At 42.3% G+C, this 13,402-nt stretch overlaps 1 protein-coding gene across 1 annotated transcript in view; it reads right to left on the bottom strand.

The window, feature by feature from the left end:
- LOC311233810 (uncharacterized protein) overlaps window positions 1–13,402 on the bottom strand; it is a 124,864-nt gene that overhangs the window by 71,188 nt on the left and 40,274 nt on the right. The window contains exons 2-3 of the mRNA XM_084320834.1: window positions 12,315–12,451; window positions 3,207–3,354 (exon numbers count right to left, since the gene is read on the bottom strand). Coding sequence (XP_084176960.1) covers window positions 3,207–3,354; window positions 12,315–12,434 — 268 coding nt within the window. The 5' untranslated portion in view covers window positions 12,435–12,451. The remainder of the gene's footprint in view (window positions 1–3,206; window positions 3,355–12,314; window positions 12,452–13,402) is intronic.

Here is a 13,402-nt window from a genome sequence, read left to right as displayed (position 1 = left end):
AAGACACTAAGACACCCACCCACCCTCTCCTAATGGACAGTCTCCTCCCCACCGTATGTATTTTCTCCCACCCACCCCCTCCTAATGTACAGTCTCCTCCCCATCATATGTATATATTTTCTGTTAGGATCTCTGGGTAACAGTACTGTATATTTGCATATTGTATATGTCACAAATGTAACAGTACTATATATACCTGTATGTCATGTATGTCCCTATGTCATAAATGTCATGATGTCACATACAGTATGTTCAGTTGTGTATGTCATAAATGTCACTATGAATTGAAAATCCCCTTAACAATTGTGTATTGAGCCGTACTGTATTGTACCCATTCTGCAATCTGTTAATAAAGTTCTCATTCATTTAAGTCGTACTAGCCAGCCAGCAGCGTAACTAAGAGTAAGTAAGATACATGTACAGATATAGAATTAATAGGTTGAATGTAGTGATGCACCGATGTGAAAATTGTGGCCGATACCGATAACCGATATTAATATTGCTGTTCTGGCCGATACCGATATTTACCGATGTCGATATCTCTGTATAGAAAACACTTTTTTATGATAATCAAATAAAGAGCTATTTTCCAAAACGCATAATTTTTTTTACTTTTGTAACTTATTTTCAGAAATGACTGATATTTTGAAACGATTTAAGGCCAAAACATGTAAAAAGAAGAAAAAAAAGATAAAAAAAAAAAAAAAAATTATAAATATCGGCCCTATCTTGATATCGGACCGATACCGATGTGTAAAAAAACGGCCATATCGGCCGATATTATATCGGCGGCCGATATATCGTGCATCACTAGTTGAATGAATGAATGAAAACTTTATTTAACAATATTGCAGAATGGGTACAATACAGTACAGCTCAATACACAATTGTTAAGGGGATGCAGACCAAAGAAAGACGTTTGTCTCGTTTACATCAGGGTCCCCCATTTTCAATTAATAGTGACATTTATGACATATACACAACAAGTTGCCGGTAGTCCTACTGTACCTGAGATGGCGCAGCTGAGGTGGAGGCTGCAGGGGCCGAAAAGAAACGCGAAATACTAGTTTGCAGGCGGGTTTTGTTAATAGAGGTATGCTTAGAACTCAGCATGTGCGACTCGACTGCTTTCACTCCCACCGTCCCCAGTTTAAAATCTTGTTTTGCTGCGTTTGCAGCAGGCTTCGCTGCTAACGTTACGTTAGCCCCTTTCGTGACTGATGCACGGCCAAAGCATATTGGCGTGCATCAGTCACGAAAGGGGCTACATTAGCTATAGACTGTTGCTGAAATAGTTCCATGATGCAAACACTGGGTTGTCGAGCCAGTTCTCGTAAAATGTGCACTTTCCCATAACTAAACGCAACGTTAGTGCTTGCTAACGTTAGCTATAGACTCCGTTGCTGAAATAGTTCCCGACAAACATACCTCTGTTGGTTCCGCCCCATTCCGGTGAACACCGGTCTGCGTAAATAAAAAGTCCGACTTTATCTCCCGTTAACCGTTTTTCCCCAGATTTCATAATGAAACATAAGATGCCATGGCATTTTATCTTTCCTGTCTATGGCATTTTTTAAGACCTCTGAAAGATGGATTTAAGACATTTTAAGACAAATTAAGGCCTTAATAGTTGATAAACACATTTAAGACTTTTTAAGGATCCGCGGACACCCTGTCTTGGCTAGGGCGCTCTTGTAAAAAAAAAAAAAAAAAAGATCTCAATGTGAATAATTTTTTTAAATAAAGGTTAAATAATTTAATATATATATTAAGAATGGGTATGTATGTTTTATAAAGTATGTACACTTTTTTTTTTTATTATTAACACATTGGACGCCAGACCGAGTATAGTCGGGTTAACTCTCCGCCGCTTGAGTGCCAATCACAAGTATAGTTGGGTTTTAATCGTTATTTCTTTTATTAGCGATATCCATTCATTTTCATCCATCCAACCTGATGTTATCGTTGGGAATGGGTCCGAGCTCGCAAAAGGGCAAATACCGTAGCTGGGGATGTGCATCAAAAAAAAAATCCATTCCAGGTTTTCCTTCTCGGGCATGCAGTATCGTTATACCACATTGACTGGGGACACTGAGCAGCGTGGATTATGAGTTTTGGATATATAACGTTGGATCAATAAACACGATCAATATTTGGAATGGCGATCAGGAATTGGATTAATCTTTTTGCAGGACATCAGATTGAGGTAAGGACTCCATGTTACCAATCTTGGGTTAATCAGATGTTTCTTTCACAGCGATCACAACGTGTCTGTGTGTGCGTGCCGTTGGCGGCGACCAAGGCACGGATAAGCGATTGGTCAGCCCGCTTCTGTATCGTGCATGAGGACACATATCGATAATCTAGCGTTTATTTGAAAACGAAATCAAGCGCCAAATGACGTGTTTAGTGGATTCCACTAAAACGATATTATCGTGTCTTTTCCTGGAATTACACAGAAGCACCCAAACTATATTCATATTCAAAACTGTATCAAACGGAAATGTACCGATGGAAAAAACAATCCGTTTTGTACATGTTGACTGCAAGCAACTCATTGATGATATGGGTGTATTAGACCCATAATTTAAGATATATTTTAAGCACTCGCAAATATCCCCGTCCTCCCATTGATTAAAGCGGTGGCCATCTAGACCTATATCAGGCATATAGCTCCGGCGCTGAATGCGTTAAGATTTATTAAATAATTAAAATTGTTATGGAAAAAGTATCAAAGCCTTTTTTGTACAGCCTATTTGATGCGTTTTTAAATCAGGATTTAGCAGTCCTTTACATTACTGTATATATATCCAGAATTTCTCTTTTCATTGAAGCATCATGGGACATATTTTTTCCTTATGCTTTAATGGGACAAGGGTCCATTTAGTAGTAATGGGGAATTGGAAATGGCTGGAAATTTAAATGGCTGGAAATGATTGATGGGCCATTTATTTGTGATATAATGCAAATCTTATATAATAAAAAGATGTGAGGTTTAAAATAAAGTTCAATTTATTGGAATATGGAGATTTTCTTCAGATTCATCACAGTATTATGTCACCTTGAAAATGATGGTAATGAGAATCATGGAAAAATATGCATAAAAACAATTGGGGATATAGTTTGAACGATCGCCTCGTCTTTGCATGATTTATTTCAAGCATCTGTATGAACACTGAAGATGGATGTACCCTTTAGAGCCTTACCTCCTCCTTCATTCACAGTTCCTTTAAGTCCTGGTGTTTTAATGCAGTCCACCAAGCAGACAGATGGTTCCTTTAGTCCCAACAGAGAGAGGTGACTGCAAGACGCCATCTCCTCCACTGTACTGGATATCAGTGTGGCGGCTGTGGCCTAAAAATACCAGATAAAAAACAGTAACAATAAGAGTCTTACAGAGTCTTGTGGTCAGAGTTCTGACCTGCAGAAGTTTTAATCACCCACAGCAGAAAAAAGCCTGCCTAATTTTCTATGCTTCAAGACCCAGCATTTAGTGACTACGTCACACTGAGATTAGTTCAACACATCATGTCACTCTGAAGCATTTAGTGACTACATCACACTGAGACTAGTTCAACACATCATGTCACTCTGAAGCATTTAGTGACTACTTAAAGAGTCCAAATATCCAAACTATCCCTTTAACTCACAAGTCAGACAAGTGTTTGGCCATGCCAAGTTTCCCCACATGCTGGGGTACAAGATGGGCCAAACAGTATTATGCTGCTTGGAGTTTAATCAAATCACATGCTCTCTTGGTGTCAGATTTTAGCATTGGGGGAAATCCCCCCCAAATGCGTTACCCCGGTTTAGCCTGGCATGGCCCGATACCCGTATCAATGCATCCCTGGAAGACAATCGTTCACTAGGTCAAACTTTGAATTCATAACATATTCACTTATGCTCAGGGATTAAAGCAAAAAAAAATCTCCTGACTGAACTTTTTTTCTGGCCAAGTCATATTCTTATTTTAACCTCCACTGTATTTTTAATTTTTTTTAATAGCGTTAGCGTTTTAAGGGAGCCTACTTGTAGAGCCTACTGTCCTGACTGACTATAGACCCTACTGTTGTGGTTGTTGTGCCAGACAGGGAGGCTGTGTGCTGGAGAGCGTGAATGCAAGTGTGACGTACGTGGGTTGGTCATTATCATTATTACTGTATTTGGAAGACCATGTGAACATCAGATTAGTATCATTTGTATGTGTGTGTGTGTGTGTGTGTGAACATGAGAGCTAATGATATCTCTTCTTCTCTTCCTGTCAGGTGCTGCCCGTCCCTATACTGAAGGGTGCTGATTGCCTAATGAGGGACAGCTGATGGCAATCACATCAAGAGGGACGGGTGCACAAGTAGCTGACAGCACACACACGTCGGGGCGCCTCATTGTGTCACTTGCTGGTGATCACGGTGTCGGAGGTTGCCTGTGGTTGCCACTGTGGTGGAACTGTGTTTAATTTGCCCTTGTTGTATTGTATTTGGCCTTGTCTCCATAACTGTATGGGACTGTGTTCGTCCTGTTCACACTGGTAGGTATCTGTGCTAGCGTTGCTACCAGGTAACATATAGAGATATATATATATAGATTGGCCTCTGTGTTAATTGACACACTCATGGGGGAGCATGTCTATATTATTGGCCTTATCATTTAATCCCTAGTGTTGTCTGTTTGTCCATTTATATCTACCTTGTTTGTTCTCCCCTTACCTTTTTCCCTTTGTGTGATCTAGGGTTGAAATCCCCTAATAACATCCCCTTTTCCCCTTTTGGGGAACAGGCCGTGGGTTGGAAGCCCCACAACTAATAAATACAATTTAAGCATGTCAGGTGAGATAAGATAGCGTTTTCTAATTGGTAAGTTAGTGTGGTTCCATTGTCCGTGCTACACAGTTTGATTGATGTAAACCATTGTTGTATGTGATACTCTTGAACTAATCTGTTTTTTCTGCCACATAGGTAACAGGGGGATCGCCTACTTGGTTAGCGGGTGGGGGGCACGCGTCGTAATTCCGGTGGAGTGCGCAATGAAATCGGTAAGCGACTGAAGATATGTGTAGCCTCATCCCGGCAGGGGAGTAGTTTAGCTGGGGTATGCTAGAGTGACGTGGGTGATCCTAGTTAGGTGGTTAGACCAGCATTTATTGTTTTCATAGATGGTAGATGTGGGCAGTAAATCAGAGTGGTTGAATTGTATACTACGGAATGTAATGATTAAATGTGTTACGCACGGATATTGTGGAGTAGGTGAGGGGGTATTTTCTTGTCACCTGTGATTCGTTTATTATTATTGTGTTATTTTGCGTAGGTTATTTGTGGTGTAGTCATATTCTGTAGGGACTATGGCTGGGGCGGCTTTTACTTTGGATTTGTTTGTGGCGGATCCTACGAGGGATCAGATTGATGACTGCACGAAAGCTGAATTGTGTGGGGTCGCCAAGCATTATGGCATTACGGTCCAAAGTTCAAAAAGTAAAGAGGAGGTGAAAGCAATTGTGCTCGCTGGGTTGGTTGATAGGGAGATATTAAGTTCGCCCGTAGCCGGGGGAAATGACTCGGAGGACGTCACGCATGACGAGGCGTCTGGTGAGTCCAGTGAGGGAACAGGTGGTGCTATACAGGAACGGAGGGGTAGCGGTGCCAAGGCTGAGGAGATTGACAGTGATAATTCTGTACACTCAGGACGTGCCTCTGTTTCAGAGGAAAGAGCTGCTATGCGTGACAAGGAAGAGAGAAGGGAGGAGAGAGACAGACAGGAGAGAAAAGAGGAGAGAGACAGACAGGAGAGAAAAGAGGAGAGAGACAGAGAAGAGAGGAAGGAGGAGAGAGACAGAGATAGAGAGTCTGGAAAGAGAGAGAAGGGAGGAGAGAGTGCTCCAGGGGGAGAAAGAGGAGAAGGATAGAGAGCTCCAGATTACAATAAGGAGGATGGAGTTGGAGAGTGGTGGCTCTTCTTCTCCCTCATCTGAAGGTTACCAGGGCATTTTTAATATTGGGCAGCATATTTCTATGGTTCCTTTTTTTCGAGAGTCTGAGGTGGAAACATATTTTTCTAATTTTGAGCGGGTAGCGTGGGCTTCGCATTGGCCGAAGGACCAGTGGGCACTATTATTGCAATATAGGCTCACGGGTAGGGCTCAGGACGCATGCCAGTTATTATCGAAGGAGGACAGCATGGTATATGAGAAAGTGAAGGGTGCTGTCTTGCGCGTATATGAACTGGTGCCGGAAGCGTATAGGCAACGGTTTAGGGCACTAAGTAAAGCTCCCTCGCAAACACATGTGGTATTTTCCCATGAACAACGGACGATGTTCACTCGTTGGTGTGAAGCATGTAAGGTGGATGGGGTCGAGGCTTTGAGCGAGTTAATCCTCATTGAACAATTAAAAAAATGTGTGCCCGAACACATGATAGTACATTTAGAGGAGCGAAAGGTTTCTACCCTCCAGGAAGCTGCAGTTTTGTGTGACGAGTTAGCAATGATCCACAAAAATGTTTCTGTACGAAATGATGTGTATGTAGGAGGTGACGAGCGACCATTTCGACCTCGCTCACCGCCGTCTAGGAGGGCCATTGTGTGTAGTTATTGTAAAAAGATGGGTCATTTGGTGGCGGACTGTTACGCATCGAAAAATCAGCAAGATGCTGATGTGTATGTAGGAGGGGGCGCGTTTTCTCCGTCTGAGTCGCCGTATCGGGGAGGTGACGAGCGGACATTCCGACCACGCTCACCGCCGTCTGAAAAGGCCATCTTGGTGTGTCATTATTGTAAGAAAGAAGGGCATTTTATGAGGGACTGTCATGCGCTAAGGGATCGACAGGAGACCAGGGAGTCAGCCCAGGAACCGAAAGGGGTGGGGTTGATTGGTACGGTGTCATGTCCTGACCAGCATAGCTCTTTTGAGCCCTTTTTGTTTGATGGTTATGTGTCCCTGTCGGGTAAAGTTGGGGACTACCAACGGGTGAGAATACTCCGTGATACAGGAGCCTCTCAATCGTTCATCCTGGCTGATGTATTACCATTGGATGTGGACTCCTGTCGGTCGAGCGAATTGGTGAGAGGTATTGACATGGGGTGTGTGCGCGTGCCGTTGCATAAGGTGCATGTACAGTCTGCACTGATCACAGGTTGCTTTCCGGTCGCGGTTCGCCCATGTTTTCCCGTAAAGGGCGTGGATTTCGTCATGGGGAATGATATCGCTGGGGGTAAGGTCGTCCCTGTGTTGGAGGTTGGAGACGCTCCATTTACTAACTTATTGTGTGATGCATTGATTGATAATCACCCCAATGTCCCTTCTATTTGTGCTGTCCCTAGGGCACAGGAGCGGAAGCGAGACCAAGGTCTAGCGTTGGGTGACTCTGTCTGTGGTGAGTTTCGCAAATTGGCGGTGACGCAGCATTTTGAGGCGGGGGATGAGGTGTTTATTGTGCTGCCCACGCCTAGTACGGTGCTCACTGCCCGGTTCTCAGGACCTTATGTGGTAAGAGGAAAGGTGTCTGCCACTAAGTATATGTTGCATACGCTCGGGCGGCGGAGGAGGACACGCTGGTGTCATGTGAATAGGCTAATGAAAAGTCCTGCCCGCGTCTCGTCGGAGTTGAGATGTGACAGGACTGTTGTTTCACATGCTGTGTTGTGTTCTAATGTGCCTTACAGGACGCACGGTGTTGATGTTGGGAGTGCGAACACCATTGAGCAATTCGCGTATGGTTGACTACAGTATACCGTCATGGCCTCGGTATGAGGAATGTGCCAGCCACGTCCGACGGCTGATGCATCTGGTATTGGGTGAGGTGGTGGTTGACCGTGTGGGCCCAAAATAGGGGCATGTGGCCTATATGGAGTGTGATTTCTATTTATTTTTGTTCCGTTGGTGCTAATCAGATGTTGGTTGATAAAAAGTGATAATGTTTTGCTAACCCTGCGGGTTCGCTCTTATGGGGGGAGGTGTGACGTACGTGGGTTGGTCATTATCATTATTACTGTATTTGGAAGACCATGTGAACATCAGATTAGTATCATTTGTATGTGTGTGTGAACATGAGAGCTAATGATATCTCTTCTTCTCTTCCTGTCAGGTGCTGCCCGTCCCTATACTGAAGGGTGCTGATTGCCTAATGAGGGACAGCTGATGGCAATCACATCAAGAGGGACGGGTGCACAAGTAGCTGACAGCACACACACGTCGGGGCGCCTCATTGTGTCACTTGCTGGTGATCACGGTGTCGGAGGTTGCCTGTGGTTGCCACTGTGGTGGAACTGTGTTTCATTTGCCCTTGTTGTATTGTATTTGGCCTTGTCTCCATAACTGTATGGGACTGTGTGTTCGTCCTGTTCACACTGGTAGGTATCTGTGCTAGCGTTGCTACCAGGTAACATATAGAGATATGTGAGATATGATTTGTCCATTTATATCTACCTTGTTTGTTCTCCCCTTACCTTTTTCCCTTTGTGTGATCTAGGGTTGAAATCCCCTAATAACATCCCCGTTTCCCCTTTTGGGGAACAGGCCGTGGGTTGGAAGCCCCACACCTAATAAATACAATTTACCATTTGAAAACGTCTTTGTTTACTATCTGCCTACCCGGGACTGTTTTGAAAAGCATTTTCTACTGAGGGGGTTGTTTCTGCTCATGTACCACCTGCCCAGTTACTATCCTGTATAGTCGTTAGACCTCTGTACATGACAGCAAGTCTTGTGGCTAGCTTCTGATTGATGGCGAGATAGCACCCTTTTCCCATTACTTTGAACCATGAACTAAACGGCTTGTTATCATACAAACAAGGGACTAAACAAGTTTCACAATTATGGTACAACAACAATGGACAGTCTCCTCCCCACCGTTTGTATATCTTTTTTACCACCCACCCCCTCCTAATGCACAGTCTCCTCCTCATCATATGTATATATTTACTGTTAGGATCTCTGGGTAACAGTACTGTATATTTGCATATCGTATATGTGACAAATGTAACAGTACTATTACTATATACCTGTAAGGCATGCATGTCATAAATGTCATGATGTCATGTATGTTGTGTATGTCATAAGTGTCACTATGAATTGAAAATGGGGGACCCTGATGATGTAAACAAGACAAACGCCTTTCTCTGGCCTGCATCCCCTTAACAATTGTGTGTATTGCTACTGGATTTACAAGATCCAGAGTGAATGAATGAATGAAAACTTTATTTAATACACGAGACCCTCTTCTTGGGACCAAGTAAGGTTGTCAATAATCCAATGTACAGTTACAACCCCCCCATCGCACCTCCAATGTACAGTTTCTTCGTCAAATGTATATACTCTTTTTAGACTATTTTTGTATCACAAACAATAGGCTACTGTATTTGTAAATCTGGTATGTCATAAATGTATAGATGTAGCAGTATTGTCTATCTGTATGTCATGTGTGTCATATATGTTATGATGAATTGAAAATGGGGGACCCTGATGTAAACAAGACGAAAGTCTCTCTCTGGTCTGCATCCCCTTAACAATTGTGTGTATTGAGCTGTACTGTATTGTACCCATTCTGCAATCTGTTAATAACAATCAATCAATATTTAACAGATAGCAGAATGGGTACAATACAGTACAGCTCAATACACACAATTGTTAAGGGGATGCAGACCAGAGAAAGACGTTCGTCTTGTTTACATCAGGGTCCCCCATTTTCAATTCATAGTGACATACATGACATACTACAGGAGATAGTAATGTTACATTTGTGACATATGATATGCAAATATACAGTACCGTTACCCAGAGATCTCCCGGACAAATGGTAGAAGACGTTTATTGAGCTTAAAAACAATTGTTAATGCAAATAACGTTCTGATTAACAAAGGCATTCGTTTTGTGGCATTAACGTTACCTAGATTTATCAACATTCATACATTTATCATACACGGAGGCGCAAGCTCACACACGCAACACCACCACCACCACCAACACACTGGTTGAACTTGTCGCGTAAATAACGTTCTGATTAACAAAAGGCATTCGTTTTGTGGCATTCACGTTACCTAGATTTATCAATAGCAATAGTAATATATATGTTTCTTTAGACTAGAATAAGTCAAATGAACTTACTGTCTCGGAAAAGTTGCCGCATGTTGATGAGTCCAGTTTACTCTCGAGTAGAGCTAGAGAGCAATGGCGGAGTTTCAGAAACTCAAAACGAAAAATGGCCGCTTCCCATTGGTGCCGAGCACAGCGGAGGCGGGTGAAAGGAGTAGGGGGTATCTGCAGAGCCGCAGAGCCAAATGACTGTTTGGTGCCGCCGCGGTAGGGGAAAAAATGATATTTGACGCCTCTGATTGGCTCAGGTTAAAATCCGTCACGACTCCGAATCAAATGACGGAATCTCCAAATCAAATGGAGGGATATCCGTCCCAAGACGGAACGCTTTAATGCCTGTATGCTCAACCAATGTATTAGAGTATACACTTTGGTTGGATTGTAATAAGGGGTTAATTTGGAAATTATTTTGATACTGATATCAAATAGATGTCATATCACATTGTAACTGGTATTGGAAAACTCAATACCATAATAATGTCAAAAGTAGCAAAATAGTCTACCCAAAAATAGTAGATTCCTGAACTCCTACAGTCCAAGGTCGCTTTCACACCTGAACTCTTTGGTCCACCTTAATCGAGCCCTGGTTCATTTCCTCGGATAGTCCGGTTGGTTTTGGGTGGTGTGAAAGCTCATTCGAACTCTGGTGTCGACCAAACAAGTGAACTACGATGTAGCTCTGTAGCAAAAATGGCCAATATGTGCTCACTTCTATCATTGGAGTAGATGCATCAACTCTGCTCAACTCCAATGGTAGGTATCTCCAGAAACCCTGAAGTCCTGCATCCACTAGTCAAACCTAAGAAATATATGTGCTGTATTTTGTTCATCCACTAGTCAAACCTAAAAAAAAGATATGTGCTGTATTTTGTTCATCCACTAGTCAAACCTAAGAAACATGTGCTGTATTTTGTTCATCCACTAGTCAAACCTAAAATAAGATATGTGCTGCATTTTGTTCATCCACTAGTCCAGTGCTTCTCAAACTTTTTCTGTCAGGCCCCCCTTTGGCGGACCAAAATATCTTGCCCCCCCCCCCCCCCCCCCAACAAAATAGTCATGAAATGGGCCATGTTTAAATGTATTGAAATAACACCAATATCGTGACCTTTCAAATTGACAACACCTTCCCTCGCGAGAGCCACCTTGCCTCGCTGTGAAACAGCACTGCAGAATGGTCAGCTCCCATCTCCTCACACAGCGCAGAGAACAGGCGGGCTTTCAGGGGTCGGGTTTTGATGAAATTTACCACGTTTATAACTTCTGTCAAAACCTCATTCAGCTCAGGGCTAAGCTGTCTTGACGCTGGCGCCTTTCTGTGAATTTACAGTGCGTCCATTGCGCGTTTGGCGAGACCCCCTGGATGAGCGCCTGTAGCCCCCTCCTTTTCCCTGCCATGGCCTGCGCACCGTCAGAGCAAAAGCCCACACAGTTCTCCCATTTCAGTCCATGTTCTGTCAGGTAACTGTCAATAATTTTGAAGAGCTCATCAGCTGTCGCTCTGTTTTTGACATATTTGCAAAACAGCAGATCTTCACTCAGTGAACATAGGAAATAAGCAAACAAACAGTCTTTATTTTCTGTCAGTCTTTGACAAGGCAACACGCATGTCATCCTCAAGGCTCAACTTGGCCCTATATTTTGTTTTCAGAGCCGTCATGGATGAAAAGCCAGCTTCACACAGATATGTGGTGCTGAATGGTATCAACACCTTAACTGCTGCATCATGAGATACTTGGTACTCAGCACCACACTCTGAAACTAGCTCTCCAGGTGGTATCAGATGAGATTTCAATGAGTTCTTCCAAGAGTTTGGATGGAGATGCGTCAGGAAGCTTTGTCTCAATGTTGTCTGTAAAGTTTTTTTTTTATCGAGAGTAACTTGGTGATCCTTTTCTGTGTTTTATTAAATAATGATTTTCAGATTTTGAGAAATGGTCAAACTTATCCAAATACGGTATGGTATTTTCATGGAGAACAGTGCAGCTGCAACAGATAGCACTTTAGTGATAATTTTCTGTAATAATAATAAAAAAAAAAAAAAAACATCTCAAGGCCCCCCCTGTCATGCCTCTGCGCCCCCCACTTTGAGAAACACTGCACTAGTCAAACCTAGAACATAAATGTGCTGCATCTTGTTCATCCACTAGTCAAACCTAAGAGATATCTGGTGATATGAGATGTTGTTCATATAGCCCAACCCTAAGCATAACAACTGAAGCATAATACCACCTCAGAGAGCATATGGTGTTGGCTAGGACCGGCTATGTGGTCATCTTTGTCTGCAGCCAGTGAAACAGCTCGGACACGTTTGTTGGGGCCGTCACTGAGGTCATTCTTTCCCTGGGACATCTTCACTGGACACAGCTCTGTAAAAAAAATCATAATTTAAAGCAGATGAAACATTTCAGTTAGGTTAGGCTGTACTATAGTTATAGAAATTGTACACTAGAAATGTAGTAATGTCATTACTTTTGCAAATATATGTAATTTCATAAAGTCTGTAAAAAGAAGTTTAAGGTTTCTCTGCTCCCAATTTGTCTCTTGCTCGTCTTTTCCACATGCTTGTTTTGATTCTGTATGTGTGTGGAGGGGGGGCAAATACATTTGTATGCTCCTCTCTTACACATCTTTGTAAACAAACTACTGCTTTCTAGCGCTGCCTACTTAGAGTCGCTTGCCTGTCTGCATGTTTTGTTTTCAGTATTTTATTGACAAATAAGCATCTTCATCTTTGCTGGCAGTGTACTCGTCTAATTTGACGTCATTTTAGTATCCTCCTGATGATCTAACGTGATCCTGAAGTGTAAACAGAGTCAGACAGTCAACGTCCGCTTTTGGCGTTAGCTTGCTGCTCCCCTGGCTACAAAAGCCATCCTAGCCATCTAATATTACAACTAGGGCTGTCAAAATTAATGCTTTAACTCTGGAGATTAATTTAAATTCTTTAAAGCGTTAAAGAAAATGTATCTAGATTAATCTATGGAGTGAAACATTTTCAATATAATATAAGAAAGAGGTCTAGCTGAGTCAATGTTGATGGTTGTTGAACATTTGTATTTCACAGGAGATAAACTGTATTCAAAGAAAGCAATTAAAATAGTATTTGAATCTAAATATACTGTGTGTTGATTTTACATTAATTGCATGATTTTACTCAAGTAAATATCTGTTACAAGCTTCGGTCTTAAGTCGAAAAATTTGATTTTTTGTATCTAGATTAATTGCAGAAAATTGAGAGATTAATTAGTTAAATTGTTTTAATCTATTGACAGCACTAATTACAACTAATATCAGCTAAATACTAGGGGTGGGGGGGG

Source organism: Notolepis coatsorum (assembly GCF_963971535.1).
Source record: "Notolepis coatsorum genome assembly, chromosome: 8".
NCBI classification, from domain to species: domain Eukaryota; kingdom Metazoa; phylum Chordata; class Actinopteri; order Aulopiformes; family Paralepididae; genus Notolepis; species Notolepis coatsorum.
This window is presented reverse-complemented; position numbering and strand designations above follow the sequence as displayed.